This window comes from Daphnia magna, unplaced genomic scaffold (genome assembly GCF_020631705.1).
Source record: "Daphnia magna isolate NIES unplaced genomic scaffold, ASM2063170v1.1 Dm_contigs117, whole genome shotgun sequence".
Lineage (NCBI taxonomy): Eukaryota > Metazoa > Arthropoda > Branchiopoda > Diplostraca > Daphniidae > Daphnia > Daphnia magna.
Genome location: NW_025533128.1, coordinates 60489 through 87128, shown reverse-complemented (window position 1 = coordinate 87128; position 26640 = coordinate 60489). Strand labels below are relative to the sequence as shown.

The window sequence follows — 26640 nt, the reverse complement described above, 5'->3', positions numbered from 1 at the left end:
GCTTCGATAAGACTTTTAAAATGCCTTCGCCAGCTGATTCACGTCCGTGATGTTGTGCAATTAAAGGTTTTACGTTGATGCCGCTGAAAATCACCTTTCAAATGCCTAACACAAGCCCGAAAATCTTCGCACATTTTTTAAAGATGTCGCTATTACGATATGTAAGTTTGAACAAGAAGGGCGGACCTCAAGTTTTATACAATTGTTCGTCATCCGTCAGACAATTGCCGGTGGAATTATTCCTTTGCAAATGGACGATAATAAGTTGATAACGTTAATAATTTTCTTGGAATGTCTCTGCTTGCCGCTCCTGATTTAAGAATCAATCCTATTAGTTTTTCTGAACAGATGCAGTGCTGCTTTTAAACTAGGGACTAAATTCTATCAAATCGTGTCGTTCATATGAGCCACTTGACGGTGTTATCTGGTGGGAAAAACAACTGAAGATTCACTTAATAATTAAAAGTTTTCATTGTGTATTTCACAAGTTATGATATTCTCGATCTTTCTCGGTTTTCAGTCTACGCTGCACAGCAGAAGGAACACAACGATGAACTAGGTTACTGTCAGCAGCGTAAATTGAATTGCACGCATAACAGCAGTAGGTAAAACAACAGAAATATTCAGTGCAAAAACGTTATCCAGTAGACCAAGTTGAGAATGATGAATGCGATTGGGAAAAAGAGACGCGACCATTGGTCAATAAATAAGGCCACTTCGCGGCCGTTACAAAAGGTAACGTACTGAGGCCCAGGCGGAGGCGGTGGCGGCCCTCGAGCCGGACTTGACGGTTTCCCTCTCAAGCGAAGAGACGAGTTAGTTCCGTTGTAACCTGAAGGCTGTATCAAAGAAACATCATTAACCAGTAATTGTATATGGTATGCACTAACCGACAACGTAATACGGTATTGCGATTAGCGATATTTTTTATTTATCAATTCGTTCTGCAAGGGCAAACTGATCACATGCAACTGCCGTTTAGTCAAGCAAAGAAGAGTGGTTCAAGATGAGCGGCCATAGTGGTAGCAGTGTTTGCTACAGAGTGTCAAGTATGATCCGGGAAAACTAAAACAACTCTAATTGAATAAAGGAAGATTTGTGGCCGAATGAAACGCTGTGGCTTAGGTCAAGAGTAGCCAGGTAATGCGAACAAAAGAGAAATCAACTCATTCCACTTACTCGATGGATGGACAAGTCTTCTTCGGAGTATCCCTTCATCGGCTTGGTTGCCACTATAGCGACAAGATTTTAAAATTTAAGATTAAGACATAAAGATTAAGAAATGTAAGAAGAAGACAAGAGGAAAATGTAAAGCATTACCCGGTCCCATAAAACTGTTAACGACTGCAAATTCCATTAGAGACATGAAGACGAAAACAGTGCAGGAAGACATCCAAACATCAATTGCCTTGACGTAGGAAACAGGGGGCAGAGATCTCTGCGATTGCGTACTCTGCGTGGCTGTTGAAAATAGTACGTGTTATTCGACTAAAAGTGAATTGATCAGCACTCCTCGGATGAGCGCGCGTCTATTCTGAATTGTAACCAAGCTTGCTAAAGGAATTTAAGTTATAAACCTACACAGAGTCAGCAGTGAAGTAACGCCTAACGTAGCTCTGGCAGGAATGGCCTCCGGTTTGATCCAGAAGGAAATCCAAGACATAACGACGATTAGCCCTGATGGAATATATGTGTGGAACAGATGATAACCCAGTCGGCGACGTAGGTTGAATACCACGGCTAGGCAGGTGAAATTGCCTGTTTGGAATGAATGCACAAAACAATTTCCTGTAGATCGTATTGTAAACTTATGATTCTCCTTAACTGACAACACAACAATGCAGATGGACATTACGAGTGCATACCAGAAAATCGTATGCGACACATTAAATATCTACGCTTTGATATAAATGATTTTGCTCGTCGTCGTTTAAATTTACCGGTGGAGTACTCGAGCGTGCAGTCTTCCGTGGTGTTCTTTGCGATATCCAGTTGGGGCAGCTCGATATCAGGATTGGTAACCAGAGGATCTGTGAAGTTCCATTTGAATACTAGATCGTGGGTGGTGTGGGACACTTGCAGAAAAAGGCGAAGAATTATGATTCAGAAACTAGATGCTAAAACTAGTAAAGGTAAACAGTGGCTCACGGCTTTCGATCTGCATTGAACAAACTTGCGTGTCGTGCGGATAATTTTCAAATTTCATAGCGCAGGATAAGACTAGTGTCAACCTTCACGAAACAAAAAACGTGTTGTTATTTAACAAAAAACGCTTAACGTAACGGCAACATAACGTTAAATTATACTGTTTTATTTTGACAGTTTCATCTAGATTTTCAGGTTATCGCAAACTATAGTCTAAGTATTCTTCTATAAAAAAAAGTGTAAACAAACGGAAACAAAGAAAGTGCTCTCAAGGCGTTTAAAAAAGCGGCACGAAAACGTTTGTCCTTTAACTTTTATCGTCACTTGTTCTTAATCAGCGAACTGCGTAGCTCAATCCTACTTTGTGGAATCGACGGAATTCTTTATAAACTAAGTCAAAAATTTAAGAAACGTTTAAATTACTTGGCCATGTAAATCAGCGTTTTGTCGTGGTACAACCAGAGATAATGATTAGGCACGCTCATTTCGTGAAAAGTGACTTTTTTTGCATTTTTGAAAAAACAGTCAGGTCGCCAAATGTTTTGGAGCCAACCAACATCAAGGATACTAGCAAAAAGAAAACCAATTAATTTTTCATTCATCTGTAGATTAATTGCGCCGTAAATAGCAGCGATTTCTCATCTGAAATTTCCCAATTCGTGATTTTATAATTACTGCAAGAAGATAATTTTGTTTTTTCTTTTAATTCTCTATTTCTTGTTACCGGTATTCTTCTGTCATATCCTCCGGTAGCCGCAGACGATGATCTCTCCAACTCTGTGCGAGGAAAATGTCTGCCACATACGTCTGTTGAGAAAGAAAGAAAAAAAACACACAAACCAAATGCAAGTCGTGTCTTAAGTAATTCCGAAAGCCTGGTGGTAGACATAATTTAATAAAAGATCATGAAATGCTTGCCCGACCATAGATTCTTCGTTGATCGTGTCGATGGATAAGACGGTGACGTGAAAATAGACCTTGTAAAGCATGTGTTAAATATTGCACATCATTTAACGACAGCGTAGCAAACCTACTATTGTGGGTTGGCCGAAAAACTTTGGGGCTCTGTTTTTGTCATAGGATTTGGAATTTTTTGGTAGAATGTCCCCCAATACCAAGCTCGTTTCTTCCCTTCATTATTGATTGAGAACCAAATCGTGTTTAAAATATATATATAGCTATATTTTTTTTGTGCGAAAAATTTAGAGTAAGCCGAACCTGTGGTAGCCACCCGTAGGCTTCAGAAGCAATGCTCTTACATCGACGATCCGTGAGCCGGGGCCCAATCCAAGTTGCTGGCACCATCTTGCAAAGCCGTAATTAAATAGCCATATTAATTGAATTGCTATTTTATTTTAACTATACACATGCGAAATTGAATACTTACGCATTAGCTTGGGATGATGCATCGTCTAAGGAATCCTTTACATCAGATGAGACGTCGTTATCAGCTTCTTCTTGTTCAATTTGATTCATTTGCAAGACCGACTCGAGGATGATGGAGGCGAAATCGGCACATGGCGTCAGCCTCTGATTACAAAGTTCTGACAACCAATACTTGACGTCGTAAGTTAGAGTGAGGTGGGTGTCGTTGAAATCGGCCCCGTCTTGATGGAATTTGCTGTAAATCATCATGTCGCTGAAGCCGTTACGAAGCGCAGTGACAGAGGCTTGCAGAACCTCGATGACGTCTTCTTTTGTCCAATTAGCGTAATGTTCTAGATTGAAGAGCAAAACAATGCTGGAGGCTTTCATACTCTTGTCTTTAACCGTCATTTGCTCGAAAAGGGCGTTGAGAAGCATTTGAACATCGTCGACACCACTGATTTCTACTCTTTCCACAGGTGTACAGATCTGCAAAAGTCCCGTACCGTCTGATTATAATGAGCTTCGATCATCAAGACGGAGGACGGAAAATGATTCCGCTCCGATGTGCAGTTAGAATCCTTGCTATTCCCTGAGCCTTTGCATCGGTTGGGATGTACGGGTTCTGAAGTCACTGTGGCCAATTCTTCTGTTATTTCATTTCTAGATTTTGTAAGGTCTTCGTAATCGTCCGCTGAACGCTGGGATGGCGTGCTTCCAGGACCTTCCATGTTGTTACTCGAAACCCCCCGATAGTCTTCTGTTTCACTTTCGAATGCCGACTGGTCTTGAAGAAAAATATGGTGACGGTCGGCTTTACGTCGATGATGGCGAACTGGATTCTTTTTCTTGTTCTCTGATGGCAAATGGCCAACACTTCTGAACAGCTCATTTCGGTCTAACAATTTGTCTACGTCTTTTCTTGCTCCTTTCTTATGTATACCCGTTACAGAGAAGAGATCCATTGCTACATCTGGATCCCTGATTGAGATGACTGATGGCTGCTGAAAGGGGCTCGAAGAGCCGAACCGCTGCGGGTGTTTAGACAACTCTGGCCAACGTTTACCTTTTCTGGTAAGAAGAGACATCGTAGGCACCCTGTTAGAATACAAACATGTTACATAAACAAGCAAAAAAAGGTGAATAAACTAAACCAAAAGGTAACAACATCATGTAAAAATGCCGGGTATTATTATTATTTTTTTGGTTGTTGTTGTTTTTTTTATTGTTTTTTTATTAAGGCAAACCCTTGGCATGCCGCAATTCGTACATATTTTGGCGTTGGTACTAGGGAAAATAAAAGTATCCATTTGATACATAATACGTAAAAAAAAATGTCTGAAGTGACTTGTTAATTATGCTGAATGCTAGATGTTATTCGTATTTTTATGCAAGTTCTTCTTTAACGAAGGGAGCCAACGTAACACTTTAGTTTAATTTTTTATATTTAATTTTTGAATTTTTTTGAATATTTAATATAAAATCGTATAAAACCTGGATTCAATTTTAATAAATAATTTTTGTTGTATTAAATTTTTTTTCTGAATTATTGTTGTATTAAATTTTTTTCTGAATTAAAAGAATTGGTCTTTAAAATCATTAAATCGTCTCTGAGCTTAAATTTTTTTAAACTAATTTTTGTCAAATTATTAAATAAAATAAATATAAATAAAAAGCCTAACAAAAGCTTTGGGATAAACTTTTGTACTGTGCGATCCTTTTACAACCATCTCAAACAACAGCTTATTTTGTTACTGGTCACACATGCCGACAGAATTTCTTTTTGCAAACAAGTAAAATGGAAAGCCATTCTCCTTTTCTTGCAAAGGGAGACATTGTTTTTTAAAATGGGACCAAACTAGTTTTTTCCGAATTACTTTTTCGAACGAGAAATATCTGCTAATGAGGTAACCCCTTGAACGATAATTCCAGCAATCTCCAACTATCGTTCAATGGGCTACCTTAAAACTATCTCGTCTTACAAAAACACATTTTTTGCCCAAATAAAAGTAGATTGCTAAAACGCTCAAGTGCTCAATTGCGCGAAAATCATTTACAAAGAAGCGTGAAAAATTACTCACTCATGTCCACTGCCTGCCACGAAGACCGTCAGTACTAGCAGAGCTGCTTGAATTATCCACATGATCAGTGCTAGCTGTTAACAAAGACAACACGAGCGAATCCCATCTAGCTTCTAGCGCACGGCTTACACAACTGCATAAGATTTTCGTTGCAGGACGTCGCGATAAAGAAGCCCATCTAGTGAAGGTGTTCACCTACCGCTTCTGGCTCCGAGTTCACTGCAACAGAGGTACACTGCTCCTAATCAAATTACAGAACGGTTTCCTTATTTTGCCTATCGTCGATATAAGTAGCAAGAAAAACGTGAAAACTGAGCTGTCCCCTTTCCGAAGACGTTGAGATAGGGATATTTTTTTTTTTTTTTTTTTGAACTGCTAAAAGACGCACCGTGGTTGAGACCTCGTTGTATTGATTTCATTCGGTACAAGCATAACGCTGCCTACGTCAGACCTACAAGAAAGGGCGACAAAGAACCTACCCATTGTAGAGTTAAAAACCATTGTGGCATACACTCGTACCCCGGTGAACTGAAAATGTCACAAAAAAACCAAGTTCAATTAGTTCTGTAGTCAAACTATCAAGCAACGGGCGAGTCTACAGATGCACTAATGTTGAAAAATGGCCAAGACGCGCGAAATGTTTCTGAAACGCGATCGAAATTAACGAAGAGGGTCGGATTTTGTAGCGGGTTTTGAAGAATACACATATTAAACGCCATCGTCTCATCTTTTCGCAATAAAGATTTCGTTGTGATTGCACGGTCGTGTACGTCGGCTGCGGTTTATCGGTACCGATTGGGACACTTCAAACGCCAACTGGCAATAAGGGTTAGCCACCAATTATAAGTCACCCAAAGTAATGATTGAATTAGAGGACAATAAATAAAATAGAAAAAGGACAAAAAGAGAAGAAGCGCTCTTAAAATTCGTCCATCACGTTATACTGTACCTAGAAATGGGGACATTTAGACTGCGTTTGACTTTGTTTAACATACTATGTATATATTAATTTCGGGCCTTGCCGACTCGGTGATCAGGTGTACACCTTTGCACAAGATAATTAGAATCCATTGATTTCGGCAAAGGGAAGATCTTGGAAAAACCGCTAAAGAGGCTATAATTCAGAATGCTCGTACACTCAACCTGGTAGTCAGCAAAACCCGGCAAACCCTTCTATTTAACTATAGCAACTCAGAACACTCGTTGCATGGCGTAGAAATCGGAAGAAAAGCAAAACAAAACACAGACTAATAATAATAAACCCACAAAAAATACCGTAAGAAACCAAAAAGAAAATAGCGCAGAAACAAACAAACCGACGAAAACCACCGACGGTCTTCCCAACTGGGCGAACACATGTATTTAGAACAAGTACAAAATTAAGTATCTTCAATTTTTTTTTGTTCACGGCAATGCCTAGTCTTTTACCATGCAGTAAACCGGAGAAACCTATCAGTTACTAACTAAATCATCATCGTAGGTGCCTCATTTCTGCATAATGCGTGAAATGTGAAAGAAACAGTGCATGTATAGAAACCGGAAAATTGTTTCGATTGGTCTTATTATTATTAAGAAAAAGAAAACAGGACAGGAAAAATAATTATAACAATAAAAGAAAGCCAACAAGTCAGATATTGATGGTCATATGAGAAAATGTACAAAGCAGAGAGCTACAGTTATGATGGGAATGTCGCCAAATAGTCTCACGAGTTTGTTTCACAAGTTGATGTTAACGTCTTCCAGGTAGGTGATCCAATAGAAAGTGTTGAAGATAAGGTATGCGAACGGAAAGACGAATCGAGACCATTTGTCTATGAAAAGAGCCACCTACGTCAGGGAAATATAGGCATAATGCTTGATTAAATCCTCATTTGCGCAACACTGTGTTTCACCTCACGACCGTAGCAAGAGGTGACGTATTTAGGAGTTGTTCTCCGGCCTGCCGAATTAGGAGATTTCGCCCGGAAACGTAATAGCCCGTTATTGTGCCCTGGCTTGAAAATCAAGATTAACGGAAAGATTTAATTAATCTATGACTGAACCTTGATTATACCTTGACCTTGAAAACACCATAAACTTCTCAGGATTAATAAAAAGTAAATAAATACAAAAATAGACACATAGCCTACCAAATCAAGAGCACTGGAATTAAGTTCTTCGTCAGATAAGACTTTGGGCTTTGCCGGAGTGCCAGTTCCCATGAAGTGGTTGCACACCTATAAAATGTACCGAGTCATTAAGTTCGAAAACATCGGCGTGCATTGCAATTTTTCATAAAATAATTTTTTTTTAATGTTTTACGGCAAACTGCATGAGAGACATAAACACGAAGAGAGTGCATGATGACATCCAGACGTCGATAGCTTTGACATAAGAAACGGGAGGCAGAGACCTTTGTGACTGTGTACTTTGAGTAGCTAAAGTAAAAATATTAAAAAAACTGATTGTTGATACAATATTTGAAAAGCGTGACCTACCGAGCGTGAGTAACGATGTAACTCCTAAGGTAACCCTAGCCGGAATTGCTTCCGGTTTGATCCAGAATGAAATCCAGGACATGACTACGATTAGCCCTGACGGAATGTATGTGTGAAACAAATGATAGCCCAGTCGGCGTCGCAGATTAAATACCACGGCCAAGCAAGTAAAATTTCCTTCACGGTTGATATCCATACAAGTAAAAGTAAGAACACAAAAACAGGGGGGTTGAAAACAGAAATCATTCAACCAAACGGGAGAAAACGCAAAGTTTCCAACAAATAGCGTACCAGTTGAGTATTCCAACGTGCAGTCTTCTGTAAAATTTTTTGCAATATCCAACTGAGGGAGTTCGATATCAGGATTTGTCACCAGTGGATCAGTCAAGTTCCATTTGAACACCAAATCGAATGTCGTGTGAGAAACTAGTCAAACAGAGACCGAATGATTTCGAGTGCGAACTGAATCAAAGTAAAGGTATAAATATCTCACGGCTCTCGATTTGCATGGAACAGATTTGTGTATCATGCGGATAGGACTCGAACTTCATGGCACAAGACAATACTAACGTCAACCTTGCAGTAACAGTATGACAATGGTAAAAAGGTTAAGAAATGTGATTAGTTAATCAGCTTTTATGGGCTGGTCTCCACACTAAATTCTTGATGCCAAGAAACTAGTAAAAAGAAACAATATCTCAAAATGCGAAAGGTTTAATCTTACTTTGCCATGTAGATCAACGTTTTATCGTGGTAAAGCCACAGATAGTGATTTGGGACACTCATCTCGTGAAATGTAACTTGTTTGGCGTTTTTGAAAAAAACGTCTGGGCGCCAAATGTTATGGAGCCAACCGACATCAAGAATTCTATTTAAGTTATAAATAAAACACATTTTGCTTTTTACTTTGTTAAAGAAAAAATGAACGAGAAGCTCCACGAGTCGTGAATTATAAAATTATTGGCGGCACACGATTAGGTCACTACCGTTCCATGAAAAAATCCAAACCGTAGTAGTCTCCTTACCGGTATTCGGATGTCATGTTTTCCGGTAAACGTAAGCGATGATCCCTCCAACTTTGTGCCAGAAAAATATCCGCGACGTATGTCTGGAATGGAATCACAAAATAAAATTATGTTCTCCACACGAATAAGTGAGAGCAGGATACCATTGATTCTTCGTTGATGGTGTCGATTGATAGAACCGTTACGTGGAAATATACCTTCCAGAAAAAAGAAAAATGTTTTATAAATTTTTTGTGTTTTGCAGATGTAAATTTAAATGTTTACGACGGTTGGTTGCCCGGAATATTTCGGAGGCCGATTTTTGTCATATGTTTTGGTATCTTTTGGTAAGATATCCGTAAGCACCAAACTCGTTTCATCCCTCCAAATTGGAAAAAAAATGCGATATCAATTGATAAACAAATAAGTAATGTGGAATGCAGAAGTTGCAATCGTAGAGTAAATATATATATATTTTTTCTAATTAAGTTTAAAACGCCAAAAACAGCGTTGCTGCTATTTCCCACTATTGAAAGGAGGTGAAGAGGTAAAGACCGAATGAACTTTGTCGGCAACCGATTTTTCAGAGACACGTGCCAGGCTGAAGTTACTTTTACGAATTCGTAAATAGTTGATTAGTTTCGATCAATATGCTGTTCTGTTCTACTACGACAAAGACTTCAAAGGCTATGTTCAACGTCATCAACATTCACCCATTGCGGAAGGCTGACACTGGACATAAGAATTGCAGCAAAGTTGATCAAATAGATTTAAAAAACTGAGAAGGACCAAAATTGTCTTTAAGAAGGAGACAAAGGGTAACGTGTCGTCAGTTAAATTGCCATATTTACTGTAAATTCACTTTTTCCAATAGTTAAATAAAATACAAGCAGACAAAAATCGTTTCAATTATTAGAGGATATCGATCACCGTGCCTGCTATATCTGCCTAACCGACTCGACTGCATAGAAGTGCACAAATCAGTGGTGCTACAATAATAGCTAAAAAGCGAAACAGAACTTACTCGGCTTGGTTCCCAGCAAAAAACGTGATGAAGACGAGAAGAACGATTTGGAACCATATGATAGTCCACATCGTTTCCGTTTACGTCTATGATTAAGTATTGTTCCTCATACAGGATGTTTAAGCCGAACAGACTGACGAACAGACTGAGTTTCGACCTAACTTTCAATTGAAACGGAGCGCAAAGCAACGATACGACGTATCAGAGAGCAGCGATGAAACCCTAGCGTGGGGATTGGGGTAGGGGAGGAGGTTACTTTCCTTGCCTTTAAGCACACCTTCGGCTAATTGAATTAACTCCTAGCTCTGCTTATTCACTTGTCTTCCTCTGAACATATTTTTCAACCATCCAAGGTACGGGGATTGATGACAATTCGACCATTACACAACCTAGGACGAAGAAAGTAGTTTTTTGTTTAAAAATACCAGGCAACAAACTCGCAATGCGTTCAAATTCAAAATTTCAGCGTTTAAGTCAAGGAAAATGATTGTGCCATCTCTACTGTAAAATCAAATGTGCATTTATTTATTCATCAATGCTGTTTATAATACAATTTTATTGCGTTACTTTAGATCTTCAAAAATCTTGTAATGCGCGTTTCAAGTAAGACTCAAACTGTTGATCCTCATAACGGGATTGTTCCAGTCTTTTCTCTAACAATTCATAATGATCCTCTATACTGGAAGGTCTTGCCGAAAACTGCTTTACCGGTGAACATCTGACAGGCTTTTTTTCTGGAGTATGAACGCGGAGAAGAATTGATTCGAAAAGTTTGTTTTCTTGACGACTTCGTCTCGAAGTATCAGCAATAGCAGCGCAAAGGGTGGCAATGCTATCTGGTACATCAAGCGATTTGGATTGTTGACAAATGGAAACTTCAGTTTTCTCACGGTCAAAACGCTGAGCATCCAGTTCCACGCAAACTTGTTCTGTCATAAATAAAATAACACAGAAAAAAAAATTATTAAGGTATAAAATAAATTTATAAACTATTCCTTGTCCCACCAGTTGATTCCAAGAAACCTCTAGCATGAATCCACGAGGCGTTGGACTGGATTTTATCAAGGGCTCGGGGAAAGTATCCAATTAACTTGGATGACCCTTCATTGGCGAATTCTTGCAGACGATAATCAATGCAGGCCTGGAAGGAAAAAAACAAACAGGCACAGTTAGCGTGACAAATACAAAAATAAATATGTGTTGCTAATGATTGGAGATACTTGAAAAATATCAGTCCATGGAATAATCTCTTTGAAAGATGTTCGACTAGGTTGACGTTTTTCGAAATGTTGTTTAGTCTGCATCAAAACGGAATCAATCCTAAGATGCAATAGCACAAAGAACTATGATTAATTCTGAGGAGGTAAACTCTTTTTTGTCTTACCTTGACAACAACGCCGTGATATCTGTCCCGATGGAAATATCAGTGCAATATTGGCACAATGAAGCACACAGTGACGAAAAGTCGTGATCACCTGATTGCCAGTATGGGAGAACTAAATATCTTTCGAATGACTGCAAGGAAAAGCCACTTTAACGTTGGGTTACTTTGTTACTACTCATTTCTGTTAGATCGAAACCAGTACCTTTTTTACATCGTTTTGATATTCTTTGGAATTCCAGTTTACGGGAGGAAGAGAGAGATCAGGTATTTCAACGAATTCAGGAGCAGGCCATCGAATTTTACTGAGCTCGGAGTCTGACAAGACGTTTTCTAGAAGGCATCTGACGGCATGATTATGAAAATTCAGCAGACGAGCCAAAGACTAAGCAACAATGACATTTTAGCGCGCTTCTGATGAATTCAATGTACACCAATTACCTGATGAGGAAGGCTATACTTCAACCGTAGTTGCATATCACGATAGATCGTAGGCAGGACCTTATGGGAAATAAAACTGTTTGCCAGTTCCCACATGGTTGTTGTGCACACGCGACTGGACGGCGAGATGGCGGTTATTTGCCCCGCTTGGACCAGAGTTGAGAAAAGTTCGATAAGCTAAAACGGTATTCCAAGTGGATTAAGTAGTTTAAAAATGAGCGCCCGAGAGAAGAAATTAAAAAGCATAGCCTACTCACTTTACAATGTTTATCGATGCTTGGTTCTTCAAAGCTTAGAGTTGTGTGGCAGCATGGGTTCAGAATGCACACAAGACGGTCAAATTTTTTAGAATGATTTTTCGATGCGATAGACGCGACAGACAGCGGAAAATACTTTGACTGAACTTGAACAGACTGGGCTAGGCTATGTAACGTGTTTTCAACCTCCGAAGTAGGATCGTAAACCACAAGAAGAGCATTTGCTCCTTGCAAAAGTTCGGATATTTGTTGACAACTGGTCACGAAACGGACGCAGAACGTGATCCGATTTTGATCTGCCCTTGTTTCCGTGTACAGCCACTAGAATTTTTTGTTTTAAATGTCATAAAATGTGTTATGGATCATAGGATTTTTCATAGGTCAAATGATAGGTATCAAAACAGAAATTTCTCTTACCCCGTCTGTAGTTTGTTTTGCTCTAAAGAAGCCAAACCAATGCCGAAAAAACTCTCCAACTTTATCATTATTGATAGCCAAAATGATAAGTTTCCAGCAGCGGTTCCGTTCTTTGGCGAAACAAATGGATGGTGATCGTTCAAGCAGCGGCAGTAAATCAAATTTCTGTTCGGCCAATGACAAACTTATTTTCTTTAAGTTAAATTGAAGATCTGAGAAGCACAATTTCATATGAAATCAGATATAAAAATGGTTATTCATGTAACAATAGTTACCCGAAAGAGAGTTACAACGTTTGACAGAAACGCTTTGCTCGACAAGAGATTTGCGCTTCAAGGATACGCCCGGCGACTCGCCTTTAGATTTCAATGAAGCTATTTGTTGACTGAATACCATACGCGAGGGGCAAGCTGGAAACGTTTGCTTTTCTTTCCTTCGGCGCATTTGCAAGGCAGTGAATCTACGCCACTTTGCAATACAACGACGGATTTTACGTTTGCTAGTTAAGTCTAAGACCCGAGATACCATATTTTCCCTAAAATGTGCAATGCGAAATTAACAAGGATCCAAGCAGGTACGTCAAAATGAAGGAGCATGTCATACTACCTCGTTTCAACAGCTTCACAGGCAACGTCGGATGCAACTACCCGGCTTTCGATTGCGATCAACTCACTTACTAATGCATCTAGCACTCGACGCGCATGCTTTTCTTTCATGGCGCTATCATGTAAACGAGCAGCCATTTGAATTTCTTCAATACAAAGGGTTTTCACTTGATCGTAGACTACGTTTTCCACAATGTCACCAAAAATCTTAGGAGGAATGCACAGCAAATATTATTCAGAGTTAAACTACAACAAAGTCTCAATTTACCTGCACAGAGAAGTGACGCACTTTGTGTTCCACGTCTAATTTATGTTGCTCTTGAAATTTTGCAGTTTGCATTTCAAATAATACTTCGCTGACAAGTTCCGAGCAAAAATCGCTAAGGGTTGGAAAAAAAAAAATAAATAAATAAGCAAACCAGATAAACAAAATGAACAAAAGAAAACAAATACATATAAAAGCATGGAAATACCATAGTTATTATACCTAACAAAGTCATTCAAACACTGTTTGAAAATCCGATGGGTGGTTTGTACTTTAGCGTTTTGAATGGCAACTTGCACAGCAATTTCTTTGGCAATTCCATATACTGTTGTGTTAATCAGTTCATTGTGAATCCTAATGGAAATATTTTCTATCAAATTCGGTAAAATGGAGATAGAAGCAGGTGATTTAGTGGTCGGAGGAACAGCTGGAGGGGCTATGGTGGTAACAAGTTCTTCGTGATCTTCAGCTAACCATGCTTCTTGAAGCAACACACCATTGCTATCGAAACTATTACATGGTGTATGATGTAAAGTGGGATCTTCTGGCACATCGTTTTTCGCGATGCATTTGCTGACCAAAGACGTTCGTTTACTTTCGATAATGGAAGAGCGTCGCATGGAAGGGAATTTTTCGGGAAGTTCTATGAAACTCGAACGATCAAACTTGACTGTATTTTTTCGAAGTCGAGAGGCAGTCCGTGACATTCGCACCAAGACGCTGCTTCTTCCTCATCTTCGTAACCCAGTAGGCTTACTAAACTATTCAGTTGTATCTATATTTAAAAGAAAGAAAAAAAAAAGAAGTGGGAAAAAATGGAAACGATTGATAAGGTGGTCAAACGAAAAAAAAAAAAATTCATTTACTTGGCCTTTTTTTGGTGGTCCATATGCTTGCAACATTATCTGAAGAGCTTGATTGCGCATTTGATTGAAGTAGCGCTGAAGTAGACAACACTGTAAATAATCTTGATTCGATTTGACTAATTTGAAGAAGCGAACGTAATTTCGGCTGTTCAAAGTATTGACAAACTCAAGAGCAGATCGCACTTCATGCGAATCGCGAACTTCAGCACGTAACTGCAGTACTTCTCTGAAATGGTAGACCACATGTTTTAGTTCAAGAAATGCGACTTTTATTTTAAACTCGCAATACCTGAGAATTTCACCGTCGTTCAAATGTAAGAGGACGTCATAACTTCTAAATTCCGCTTCGTTCGCACAGAAGATATTTTTCACAGACAGGTCGTAGTACATATGCTTCAGAGTCTGTAAGCATTTCGTAAGATTTTCGTCGTTGATTTTCTGGTCAAAATCTTGCATATCCAACTCACATAATCGAGCTGTACAATGGATATGAAAACGGGCACATTTTTCAACCAAATCCACAGATCCTGGTTCACACAAGCTTTGTTGAGTTATATCCTTAAAAAAAAAAAAAAAATAATAATTCTGAATATCATTGAATTTTTTATTTGATTATGTATAATTATAATTATTATATATTTTTTTTTACCTTTCTTATTCCTCGCATTCGGTCCCACAAAAAATTAAACCATTCAGCCAAGTTTTCACCAGGTTTATCACAACGATTAACAATTCTAGCAATAAGATAATCCATTGTCATTTGTAAGACAGGAAGTGGTCTAAGTTCATGTGCCAATGGTTCAGCCTGGTCAGCAGAACTCCTGGAATATTCTTTTACAGCCAGTCTGTGATCAACTTCATAATCCTATAGTTAAATAATGCATTTAGTCACACAACTTCACAATCATAAAATATATTTAACAAAAACCTTTTCATCAGAAACAAGCATTTCAAACAATGCAAGTCTATGTTTTTCTGCTCTAGAATATCTTTCCTTTTCTGGGCACATATCTAGACAAGTACCTCTGAGGGTGATAGCTTTTTTTGTATTACCAGTTTTGCCTTTTATATCTCTCGTTAAACGAACAAGCCTGTCTCTAGCATCAAGCAGCACAACTTTGTCGGCAACATTGCTGGCTGGCTGGGAGAGGATAGCTTTTAACTGTTCCTTAGTAATCTGCATTGGCAGTCCTTCGGCAAGGTTGATTATATTATGACTTTTTTTCTGTGACAGTTTGATGGACTCCGAATCTTCTGATGCGACAATAGCAACATCACTTTTACTGTTGACACTTTCATGAACATTTTGTTTTCTGCTTTGGGATCTCATTCTGCTTTGACGAAAACGGGAAGACACTAAGGAAGGGAACCAGCTGAAACTTATATCTTTTAGAGTGTGTGAAACAGTGTTTTGTTTTTTTATTATTTTCTTTTTTTTCTTTCTGTGTGTGTGTTGGCTCTTGGATGCTCTCTGCAGTGCAGACGAAGCCGGACTAGGTCGGGCCTCGGCTCTCTGCTCCCTCGGCTGACAATTTGAACTAGTGTCCATTGTCACTACCAGGGTCGTATACAACATTGAATTGGCTGGCGCGCGGCTGCGTAGCGTAAGAACGTATTCTCACAGAGAAAAACTGTTCACAAGTAAAATTCCACTAATAAAATCGATCATTGAAACTTATGCTCTTTAATAAATTGTTGCAGAAGCACAATGTTTTACAAGTAAAAATGTTCATTAGAACCTTTATTAATCAAATCATTTTCACAAATACAATGTTGCATTAGTAAATATCACCACAAGTAAAATTAACTTTTTGAAAGAAAATTATAAATAGTTCATAATTAAAATGTTTCAGTTGTAATAAATATCACGGATAAAATGGTGCGTATTTAAATTGTAATACAAGTAAAATGTTGTTCATTTGTAATAAATGTCATAGATAAAACGGTGCATTTGTAAAAAGTATCTAAAGTAAAATGTTTCACATATAATTAATATTATAAAAAAAATGAACCATAGATAACGAGTTTCATAAGTAATAATTCGAAATTAAATTTTTGCACAAGTAAAAAAAATTTTTAGAAACAAATTTAGAAATAATTTATAAGTAAAATGTTGTAATTTTAATACATGATATAGATAAAATTGTGCATTTTTTAAAAGTATTACAAGTAAAATGTTTCACATGTAATTTATGCTACAAATAAAATTAACCATTGATAACAAGTTGCGTAAGTAATAATTCATAAGTAAGTTTTTGTAAGTATTCAGTAGAATATTGTAGCATTGTAACAACTGTTCAGTAGTAACAGTAGTCAGGACTCGCACAACGTTGCCGTTGTCCGTCCGTCGTATTCCATTACCATAGTAGAAGAGGGGATGGTATGTTCACTTACTAGAAATTTCCCATAAGCCTCGCTTACACTAGAGGTTTTTCTTAAGCTTTTAGTTCCTTAATCTTTTAATAATATAATATACTTAAATAATATCTTATAATAAATATCAGTACATATATAATATCTTATAATAATACCTTAACTTCTTAAAATTAAAAGCTTAAAAGCTTAAAAAACCCTCTAGTGTAAGCGAGGCTATAAGGCTCGATCCCAGGTTGCTTCGATAAATGGTAGTGACACCAAGCGGATTTTCCGGAGAACTACGTTTGAAAGTTTAGCGCGGGTCAGTATAGCAATTGACATTACGGATGATATTAAAGGTACTATTGTACTGTAAATCAAAATTTTACGTACTATTTATGCTGTAACTCAAGAAATATACTTTTAATATATAAAAAAATAATAAATGCACACACTCTTTTCATGAATAAAATAAATTTGAAACACTAAGTATTAACGGTTTTATTGACTGTTTTTTCTGGCAGGATTGATTTACATTGTTTTTTAGTTGTTTTGGTAATTCTAGATAGTTTCTTGTTTGTTTTCATTTGAGAACGCTCCTTAGACAGTTCCAGATTTCTAAATCGCTTAGATTCAGTGTGGAAACGTATATGTACATATTGCAAGATTAAATAAGGCAAAGTATCTTCATGTTTCTCGCAGCAAACATTAAAAACCTTGAGCTTACATAACTCTTCTATCACAACTTCATAGCAATTACTTACATAAATATGTGAATCATTATCAAAAAATTTTGTCATGACATTTTCAACCTTCTGAATTATTTTAAATAAATTAACGGTTGCGAATGTGAGACCTCCGTGATTTCTTTCAGCGGTATATTCAGCGGACAGAAAATTTGTGGGTAAATCCTCATATTTAGAGATGAGACCTTTTTTGCATTTATCACAGTCTGTCCAGACGGAATCCCGAGTCTTAAGAAGATAACCACACATGTCGTAAATCATTTCATCTTTGCCTTCGTCACTGGATATTTCATCATCACATCACATACATTCACGTACCGCACCGACAACTCATCCAACAACTGATCCTTGAACGATTCACGAATTTGAGTAGATTCTTTCTCGCAAGTTTTAAACTTGTTTAAAAGGCATTGTTCATAAGAAACCAATACTGTCATGTCTTCGTCGTTATCTACATTTCCTTTTTCAACAGTCGCCTTTGTTTGAGTGTAAAGGGACAAAATGCGAAATATCTGCAGCCATGAGTGCGCAGTCGGTGTATCGTCTATTCCTCTTACAATTCCAAAAAAACGCTGAAACAGAAAATTCATGCATCATGAATACGAAAATGTAATGTTACTAAGTTGAGTTTACCTCAAATGGGTCTTGGTTGAACTTCCCAGTTAAAACAGTAATGTAATCAGCATTGAATTGTTCTTCTGCCAAGGCAATGACACTCAAAACGGTTATTCTCCATGCCTGCAATGTTGTTTCTGACACAAACATGTTGAGAGGAATATTTGCATCATGCTGTTTTCTGGAGCGGTTGCATTCTTCAGTAACATCCAAAATTTTCAGAAATGTGTCCAAAACATTCTTCTTTTTACACCAATTAGAAATATTTATCCCTTGTGCTACAAAACGTCCGTTCAGAACATCAAACACATCGTTTATCAATTTTGTAAATTTTTCGGTGGTTTCTGAACCTTTGAAAAGGTAAGCAAATTTTCTTTGAACTCGGTATCGTTGAATAGCCTGAGCGACTGTATCCGACATTAGCTGAGCTGCTTTCGCAACGTTCATTTTTTCAAAATTAGTAGGGTTGATGTGAGAATCCGTTAGTTTATGTGCTCTTCGATAGTGATTTTTCTTCTCCAAATTGTGTAGACGTTGATAATAAGTGAAAAGAGCAGTTGCACCTGCATACTATTGATAACAAAGGTAACATCACGGGGAGAACCAGAAATTTAGCAATAACATTTTTTACCTGAACCACTTTATGGGTTAGAATTTGATTTCGAGTACACTTTAGAAGATGCGGAACATCACACAACCAATATATCTTCACTTTGGAATCCATGGGATGTTTAATGAAATAGGAGTTATCTGTCTCAACCTTTTCTCTTGATACTTTTCCAGCAATTCCAAAGAGAGTCATTGCGGCTTTATTCGAAGTACATCCATCACACACTAGATTTTTCACTATCGCATTGTTGTTATGAAGTAAAACAATTGATTTAATAATTACTTCATGAAGAATTGTGTAACTAGCTGCATTCTTGGACGCAAAACAGGCAAACGGTTGCACCCATTTTCCTTTGTACGGACGGAACATTAAAACGAGGGCATGAGTTGCTATTCCACTCTTGACTGCACCCTCTACATCGTCACCGAAATCAACTATTCCATGCCACTCCAGTCTAGTAGAATGCCATGTGAGATCTTTCTTGAGAGAAACCTCGTCCCACATTAAACAACCCCAACGATTACAGGGTGGTAGATTGGCGAGTGCTTTCTTAATATTTTCCAACGCTAACTCATTGAATCCAAACTTGCAATGGGATGAACTAAGCCGCCGACGAATCGTTGACGAGCTGGGAAGAGGTAGGATTTTGTTTTTACGAAGATGGTGATATGTTGAGCTGCTCTTTAACTTTAAAAGCAAGCATTGCATTAAGAAACCTCCATCGTATCTCATGCTATGTCCTCTTCCTGAATCTGCTTTAAGCTCAGCTTTGCCCTTCATGATGAATGTGTTGATAATAACTCTTTCCTAAAAGTAAATGATGAAATCACTACAAGCTTGAAAGAAATTAACTATTTCTTTTAAAACTATTTCTTTTAAATGTGTCTTTTATTATTGCTACATCAAAAGTTTTAGAAATTTGAAAGTAAATAAAGTGTAAGTGATTACAAAAAATCAGAAAGTCTTATAGAAGTCATTGTAAATGTAATGTAAATGTCATTTATGATTTACTCTAAAATGTTGGTAGTTAAGCATTTCGTCAATACCGTAGTAGAGCCAGAGTAATAGAGGTGAAACACCTCTATTACTGAGGTTTTTCACTGCAAGTGCGTCTTATTAAACTTACTCCATGAGTTAGATGCTTCACTTTTTCGTCAAGTTGATTTGCGGTAAGATTTACTACATCCTCCTTCAGCTTTGAAAGGGTCACTGCCACATTCTAATGAACGACAAGCAACATTTGTAAATTATGAATACTTAACAACAAATTAAAGTTAAACAATTCATGAAATTTACCAGTGCATAGTGACGCATTTTTGCCAACTGTTTCCTTGTTGTATTTAACTTTTTGTCCTTTTCCTTAAGTCTTGATCTCAGCTTTTCTAAGTCAATTTTTGCTTTATTTTGATAACTTCTAACAATTTTTAGTTGTTTTTCTTTTTCCTTGACAAGCATCTTGAGATCCCTATTCTGACAAGGTAAACACTTCCCCTTTATTTCTTTCTTGCATGAACAGTAAATTGGTGCTTTGATTCGGTATTTCCTTTTTTGGTTCTTCTTCGGTACAGGATTTGTAATAGCTTCATCTTCCTGGGACACAATAAAGGAATTGGTAGCCTCCATTGGTTCAATATTTTCTTCTGACACAATCAAGGAATAGGTAACTTCCATTGGCTCATTATCACTGTTTTGTTCTTCTGTGTCATGCCTATACAAAACACAAGACAAAGACAAATAAATTATAGGCTTATAGACATACTGTATATCAAAAAGAAATAAATGTACCTTTTTGCCAAAGAATTAATAGGAATCAGTGTTTCTCTGCGACCTTGCTTCATCTGTGTGTTATCTGTAAAAAGGGCTTTCAAGGGTGTACGGGTTTGTACTTTTGTTGGTGCTTCCTTTTTCCCTGTTTCAAACATTATTTTAACAAGCGAGTGTGAAAATTTACAAATGTGTATGTTACCCAATAAATGTTTTGGAACAGCAAAACGACTTAATCTCCATCTTTCATATTCATGAAATACTACCCCATCTGTAAATCCTTTCACAATAACTGTAAGATCAAAATGCCTTTCACACAGGGTAGAGGTTTGCTTCAGTTCAGGAATGATTAATTGCCAAGAAGAAAACTTTTTCTTAGGAATTGTAAAAATGCTAACTTTTTTGTTTTCCTGTTCAGAAATACTGCCACAAATTAGACAATATTTTCTTTTCACTTTTACAGGATTTGAAATAGACATTATTGCAATTCACAACGAGCACACTTAACAGCTTTACTTCTTCTTCGCTCTTAAAAAAAAAACTGTTGAAGTTGGCGCTACGTTTGGTGGCAGCACCATTTATCGAGACAAAGAACTTTGAAAAAAACACTGAAAAACCGAGGATCTAGCCTTACGGGAAATTTCTAGTAAGTGAACATACCATCCCCTCTTCTACTATGCCATTACCATGAAGCATGAAGCCGTCAACGTTAATGTCAAGTCGTCAAGTGCGTCAACCGTCAATAACCGATAGTAATGTGTTTGGGGCATGGATTCATGGGTCTATGAAGAAAGCAGATGAACATCACATGTTGCAGCAGCATCTGGAGAGAGAAGAACAGACGTGGTCTGTTGAGTGAAATAGTGCAAGTTCCTTCAAGAGACTCCCTACAACCCAACTTACCTGTCTGAAACAATAAGTGACTGACATTTTGCAGTAGCAGTGGTTTTTTCAAAGGTAAACTGAAAGATGCTTTGGAATAGAACCATTCATTGTAGCTGTTTTCTATGTTGTTTGTTCAGTAGCTACGTAGAAAAGCTAAAATTAAAAATTGCTTGTGGAATGTAATCTTGGCATCACTATTGATCTTGGTACTCCTCAATTGTATGCCAAAGAGAAAAATGCAAATTAGAACCTGACAGACAAGAAACTGCAAGAAGAGGTTAGTCATTATTTACTGTTTATTTATCTTTTGTTGTTTTAGAGTTTCTTCTTCAACGTCAAAATGACACATGTGGTTGAGGCCATTGACTGCCAACAGAAACAAGGCCAATTACTGCAATTTGATTTTTTATTATAAAAAGATAGTAGCTTTGCAACCCAAATGGAAGAACAGGTTATTGCAAGCAATTTACAATGTTGTCCTCGGCCTATCGTGAGTGATCTTAAGAGGATAAGGTTTTAGCATGGTGGTAAATAATAGCTGACTGAGAGCAACAATCAGTGATCACACTGTTGTAAGAATTGGGTATCTTGAAGTTTTCTGCATAGATTATGTCCACACTGTAATGGTTCTGATGGCGTGCATTAAAATCATCCATCAACTTCTAGTTTTCTTAGCACTTTCTATCCTCTGGCCACAAAATTCCTTTTAGGTGATGTAGTGATTCAAAAGGGATCACATGGAAAGAAAAATGCCTTCAATACTTGAAAAGGAAGATAAAAAACACTAAAAAGTGAAAGATGTGTTTGGGTGTGCATGCTGACTTCGAAGGAGTAAGAATTTATTTGTCAATCTATAAACGAATATGACAAATGATGTAAGTTTACTGTCTTGCCTGAAAGGGCAATGTGTTTATGATTTAAAATCTAGGTATCCATCTTCTTTATAGAGTACGGAAACAATATCAACATTTCCTGTCAAGAAATATGGGTTTCACTTGAAAACCCTCTAGTTCTTTTACAAACAACCATTTGGTATTTACTGTTTTATCACGATATAATAGGAAAGGTACACTCTCGGCTATCCCCAAGACCGGCGGGTGTTCAGTAAAGGGTCCCAAGATTCCCCGCCAGGTTCGCTAGTATAGGAGGCCCATCGCCTCTCGGGGGTATAGTAAAAATTGGGGTTTTTCGTTCGTTATCTATAAAATTACCAATCAATGTGTCCAGAAATTGATTTCGTTTAAGCTTAATTTAATTCCCTATCCTTAAATACCTAATTCATCTAGATTAGGCAATAATTTATATGTTAAATTTATGATTGAAATTCACAATTATTTGAAATTTGCGCCTTTCGCAACATTGCCAATTTCATTATATTAAACACGTTTGTCTTCTCTCTAGTGCAGAATTCATTATAAATAGAATTCGTCAATATTTATTAAATATATCCATTGTTAACAAAGGTGTAACAAACGTGTAAAAATTGCTACACTAGAGAGAAGACAAACGTGTTTATTATAATGAAATTGGCAATGTTGTGAAAGGCGCAAATTTCAAAAAATTGTGAATTTCAATCACAAATTTAACATATAAATAATTGATTAATCTAGATGAATTAGGTATTTAAGGATAGGGAATTAAATTAAGCTTAAATGAAATCAATTTCTGGACACATTGATTGGTAATTTTATAGATAACGAACGAAAAACCCCAATTTTTACTATACCCCCGAGAGGCGATGGGCCTCCTATACTAGCGAACCTGGCGGGGAATCTTGGGACCCTTTACTGAACACCCGCCGTTTCTTCCAAGAGACTGGGATAGCGCGAGAGTGTACCTTTCCTATTATATCGTGGTTTTATTTTCGGAGTAAACGCACCATAAAACGAGTAGGCTCTCCAGGTCAATGGCAAGTCATTTTGCGTGAAGCTCTGTCATCCCATTAACTGAGTTTTTCCTGCAACGTTGCATAATATTCTTACCAATTACATTAATCGGCCCCTGACTGCATGCTTCAATATGTCCCCGCAGTAACGGAATGGTACCTACAGGTAATTTCTTTAATAATTAAAAGGGCTGCAAAATCGATGTGATTGTTATTCATTGTAACTTAGTTGGTGGTGTCCAGCCAGTGAGGAATCGTATTTCATGGCTCCCAAGAATCGGGATTTGTTTCAAACGAAATGCCTAATACTGCCATGGCTCATGCAGCAATCCTAAACGATGATAAGTTAGTGGACTCGTGTGCTCCTCGAAAGGCTGGTGGAAAGTTGCCAATCGTGAATGGTAATGCGGACTAGTGGGATTCCGCAAAAACTGGTGAAAATGTACCAAAGATAAAAGACGCGGAGTATTTCTTCTGTCAATTCAAATGCCAGTCGAGGTTACGTGAAACAAATACATTGGTAAAACGGTGAACCCATTGTGTTTCCCACTCAAACAATCCTATTGAACTCCACAAGCGGGTAGTGCCGATTTCGTGTCCCATTCAACTTTTCTACCCACCTCACAAAAGATTACAAGGGTCAACGACGATCCTCGAAACCGTATTTTTCGACAACCCCTACAGCTTTTGCTGCTATACGGTTGATGTGGGTCCACTTCTTGAAGACTTACTGGACAAATTGGCTGCAGCTTACACAGGTGATTGGTAAGCGAAGGGTCAGAATCCTTTCACTCTTCTAATTTATATTCTTTTATATACCTCAAAAGAATCTATAACAAGCGTGTGGGTGTCGGCTAATACAAGGATGATGGCTGGCGGCACTGTGGCCTAATCTTGAAAGTGGAAGGAAGTGAAGCCGAAGTGCTATTTGTAGACAGTGACAATAAACAGCTTACTTCCACTAGGCCAGTCGAGCATACTGAGTCAAATTGCCGTCCCTGGCTTATCATTGTTGTCTGGACGGCATTCCAAAATCCTCCGTTCTTGGACATCCGAAGATAAGGCACCGTTTTGAACAACTCGGCATGGCCAAACGTATCTTGGTCACGTACTCCAACCGATGTGAAAATAGCTACATTCTCAGTTCATGTAACGCTAGAGCACACTGGTGCCTGTCTTGTCGAAATCGATGACCTTTTCACTCCTGCTCGCAAAATTCTTCCCGTGCCATATATTGCCAGCTATCCAGCCCTACCAACTTCGTCTGAATCGACCTAAGTGAACTCGGCTTTGTTTCACAATGTTAAAAGGTTCTTCCTCTGGTCTGTTAATCTTTCACCGTATCAGATATTTTATCTCTGTTTTAGAATTCTGTACATAGCTGATAAGACTTACATTTATGAATCCTAGAGAGAATCGGACGAGATGGGTGATGAGAGTAACTTGCAATTTATCTTTGCCATGGTTCTTCATTGATATGTACTTTTTTTTCTAAACATACGTGGCAGTGCATGTTGAATAAATAAGAATAAATGAAGTGGAACAATGTCACAATTCTTGATTCTCATATGTATTACTCTCTTGATTGAACGCATGTTTTCCAAATGGGCCAATTATTGGACAAAGATTGCCTAAATTAAAACTTTAGTGTTGGTTACCGAATTCCAACAAAATATTGGCAACATTTACATCATTTGGGAGAAGAGGTCGGTGAGTGTCGAACGCTGAGAGGCACACTGAACACGTTCTAATCCCCGACGCTTCAATGATTTCAATGCATTCCAAACAAAAAATATGACCACAGTTTAATACGGTGTTTGGCATCCTTAACCAACACACTGGGCAATTACCATCATGGTTAATTTCTGGGAATTGTGGAAGGATATTTCTCTGATGTTGCAGAACATCCGCTACGAGCAACTCTTCGTTAATTTCTTCTATTTGTTGAGCAGCCCCTATTTCCCTTTCCTGTCGTAGTTGAAGTAATCTTGCCATTACATTTGCTCTTCTTTGCAAGAAATTCGCGTTTTGAGCTTCGAAAAATCTTTCCATCCTAACGGCGTTGTCTTCATCCTGCGAGTCTTCTGATTCCAAATGTGGATCAGCTGGTGCAACCCGACGAACGTATCGACGTCCTCTTCCGGCACCGCCTCTTTCATTCAACAGAGCAGCAGGATTACCGATTGGGCCTACTTCAACTAGTGCACCTTGACGTGGCGCGGGTGCTCTACCTTGATGTCCACGGGGTCGCCCTCTTCTTCCACGTCTATTTACAGCCGGTGGATCGACAACGGCTATTTGCTCATTCGCCTCCCGTCTTGGTGCTCCGCGAACTTGCGGTCGCCTTCTTCCATGAGGTCGTCCTCTTCCACGACCCCTTGCAACTGGAGCCCCAGGATCTTCGACTGCAGCAATTTCCAGACGATTTTCCGCAGCAAGAACTACTTCGATTTCCACTATTTCATCTTCTTGAAAGCGAAATTCGGGGCATCAATGACGGCAGGTGGAACATGTAGCAAAGCCTCGAATGCCGCACGTGCTTCGTCAAAGGGGCGGTTAAGTTCTTCTGCGTTTTGCTCTCGAAATTCTATTTCGACGGGCTCGAAGTGGAACGCTGCTGCCATTAAGAACTCCCGGATGGTTATCCGTCCATTCTGTAGATCAATCTGCAGAGTCCTGATCTCCCTGTCTCGCGTAACGTATTTTTGACGTCTTCTATCTCTAACAGGAGTGCCATCCCGTAAGGCTAGGAAGCTGTACTCCGCCTCCAGACCAAATTCTTGAAGGCGATCTAAAAGATGGAAACGTTACTTCTTTTTGAAACATGGAGAAAGTTAATAGAAATTAACCTAAAAAATACCACGGGTTGGGGTGTGGATTCCCTATATTATGATTGAATGATCGGTGGTTTGCTTCCATCTGGTTATTTGTTCTGTTGTTGTCCATGTTGACGCAGAATCTCTCTGGTCCAATGCACTCCATCCAAAATGATCGTATATACTGGACAAATTGGTTGACGCGTACTCTGGATTCTGCGTCAATAGCGCCACCGATTTCGTTAGCGTAGCTCCGTAGTTCCTATATAACATAAAATTATTAATCGTTTAGTTTGAAATTGAAGGAATTTTAGCTACCCCTCGTAGCCAATCCAAGCATCATTAGGGGGGAGAAGAGCAAGTGCAATCGCGAGTTTCACTAGGCGGTTGATTTGGTCGTTCGTCCTGTATGCTTGTCCTAACCCCAGATAGCAGGCATACTTATATTTGGACTTGAAAGAAATGTGGAAGCGCTTTTAAAACTAGCAGCAAACGGGACTTCGAACTCTTAACTCTAGAATGGTGAATTTCATTACATCTTGTTGTTGTTACTCAAATTCAGGTAAATGCCCATAATGTAGTGATATTTGCATCGTGATGAAGCAATAACATATAACTATATAACATGACGACTTG

The 26640-nt window shown here is 38.2% G+C and overlaps 4 protein-coding genes and 2 long non-coding RNA genes across 6 annotated transcripts; 2 read left to right on the top strand and 4 right to left on the bottom strand.

The window, feature by feature from the left end:
* Positions 1-459: 459 nt before the first annotated feature.
* LOC123466753 (glycine receptor subunit alpha-2-like) lies at positions 460-5769 on the bottom strand. The gene is made up of 13 exons (XM_045166920.1): positions 5592-5769; positions 3533-4608; positions 3364-3450; positions 3180-3276; positions 3069-3122; positions 2870-2952; positions 2569-2712; positions 2149-2231; positions 1941-2075; positions 1582-1758; positions 1321-1461; positions 1180-1232; positions 460-839 (listed from the first exon to the last, which is right to left on the bottom strand). Exons 2-13 carry the CDS (start codon positions 3946-3948, stop codon positions 624-626), a joined length of 1686 nt encoding a protein of 561 aa, XP_045022855.1. The 5' UTR covers positions 3949-4608; positions 5592-5769; the 3' UTR covers positions 460-623.
* Positions 5770-7170: 1401 nt separating this feature from the next.
* On the bottom strand, positions 7171-10423 carry LOC123466766 (glycine receptor subunit alpha-2-like). Its single transcript, XM_045166938.1, has 12 exons — positions 10097-10423; positions 9358-9454; positions 9237-9290; positions 9094-9176; positions 8793-8936; positions 8562-8644; positions 8360-8494; positions 8069-8245; positions 7893-8008; positions 7721-7807; positions 7484-7585; positions 7171-7418 (listed from the first exon to the last, which is right to left on the bottom strand). The coding sequence occupies exons 1-12, from the start codon at positions 10165-10167 to the stop codon at positions 7308-7310; spliced, it is 1260 nt and encodes a 419-aa protein (XP_045022873.1). The 5' UTR covers positions 10168-10423; the 3' UTR covers positions 7171-7307.
* Positions 10424-10595: 172 nt separating this feature from the next.
* Positions 10596-15896, bottom strand: LOC116920888 (germinal-center associated nuclear protein). The gene is given in 17 exon segments (XM_045166927.1): positions 10596-11025; positions 11102-11237; positions 11317-11416; positions 11481-11611; positions 11683-11862; positions 11919-12095; positions 12176-12496; positions 12593-12804; positions 12868-13127; positions 13199-13404; positions 13466-13577; positions 13685-14147; positions 14150-14237; positions 14329-14554; positions 14618-14886; positions 14978-15193; positions 15257-15896. Coding segments are annotated over 17 exon segments (4071 nt in total). The 5' UTR covers positions 15878-15896; the 3' UTR covers positions 10596-10672.
* A 1100-nt stretch (positions 15897-16996) lies between these two features.
* On the bottom strand, positions 16997-20576 carry LOC116917466. Its single transcript, XM_045166946.1, has 7 exons — positions 20440-20576; positions 19951-20362; positions 19781-19873; positions 18063-18614; positions 17734-17905; positions 17448-17635; positions 16997-17053 (listed from the first exon to the last, which is right to left on the bottom strand). The coding sequence occupies exons 1-7, from the start codon at positions 20574-20576 to the stop codon at positions 16997-16999; spliced, it is 1611 nt and encodes a 536-aa protein (XP_045022881.1).
* Positions 20577-21104: 528 nt separating this feature from the next.
* Positions 21105-22337, top strand: LOC123466763. Its single transcript, XR_006641522.1, has 4 exons — positions 21105-21375; positions 21441-21580; positions 22014-22134; positions 22204-22337. It is a non-coding gene; the product is annotated as an uncharacterized LOC123466763 (long non-coding RNA).
* An 874-nt stretch (positions 22338-23211) lies between these two features.
* LOC123466762 lies at positions 23212-24478 on the top strand. The gene is made up of 3 exons (XR_006641520.1): positions 23212-23354; positions 23418-23946; positions 24016-24478. It is a non-coding gene; the product is annotated as an uncharacterized LOC123466762 (long non-coding RNA).
* Positions 24479-26640: the final 2162 nt, after the last annotated feature.

What these genes read in the sequence shown, in the direction of transcription:
- LOC116917466 (XM_045166946.1), bottom strand. Translation starts at nt 20,576, where the DNA reads ATGTTTGAAACAGGGAAAAAGGAAGCACCAACAAAAGTACAAACCCGT. An exon ending in TGAAGCATCTAACTCATGGA is followed by an intron (nt 18,615 to 19,780) that starts GTAAGTTTAATA and finishes TGTTATCAATAG; the next exon opens with TATGCAGGTGCAACTGCTCT. An exon ending in GGTGCGGTACGTGAATGTAT is followed by an intron (nt 17,636 to 17,733) that starts GTGATGTGATGA and finishes CCGTCTGGACAG; the next exon opens with ACTGTGATAAATGCAAAAAA.
- LOC123466766 (XM_045166938.1), bottom strand. Translation starts at nt 10,167, where the DNA reads ATGTGGACTATCATATGGTTCCAAATCGTTCTTCTCGTCTTCATCACG. An exon ending in ACGTTGATCTACATGGCAAA is followed by an intron (nt 8,645 to 8,792) that starts GTAAGATTAAAC and finishes TGTTACTGCAAG; the next exon opens with GTTGACGTTAGTATTGTCTT. An exon ending in TGTCTCTCATGCAGTTTGCC is followed by an intron (nt 7,808 to 7,892) that starts GTAAAACATTAA and finishes TACATTTTATAG; the next exon opens with GTGTGCAACCACTTCATGGG.
- LOC123466753 (XM_045166920.1), bottom strand. Translation starts at nt 3,948, where the DNA reads ATGCTTCTCAACGCCCTTTTCGAGCAAATGACGGTTAAAGACAAGAGT. An exon ending in CGATCAACGAAGAATCTATG is followed by an intron (nt 2,953 to 3,068) that starts GTCGGGCAAGCA and finishes CTTTCTCAACAG; the next exon opens with ACGTATGTGGCAGACATTTT. An exon ending in TAACAGTTTTATGGGACCGG is followed by an intron (nt 1,233 to 1,320) that starts GTAATGCTTTAC and finishes TTGTCGCTATAG; the next exon opens with TGGCAACCAAGCCGATGAAG.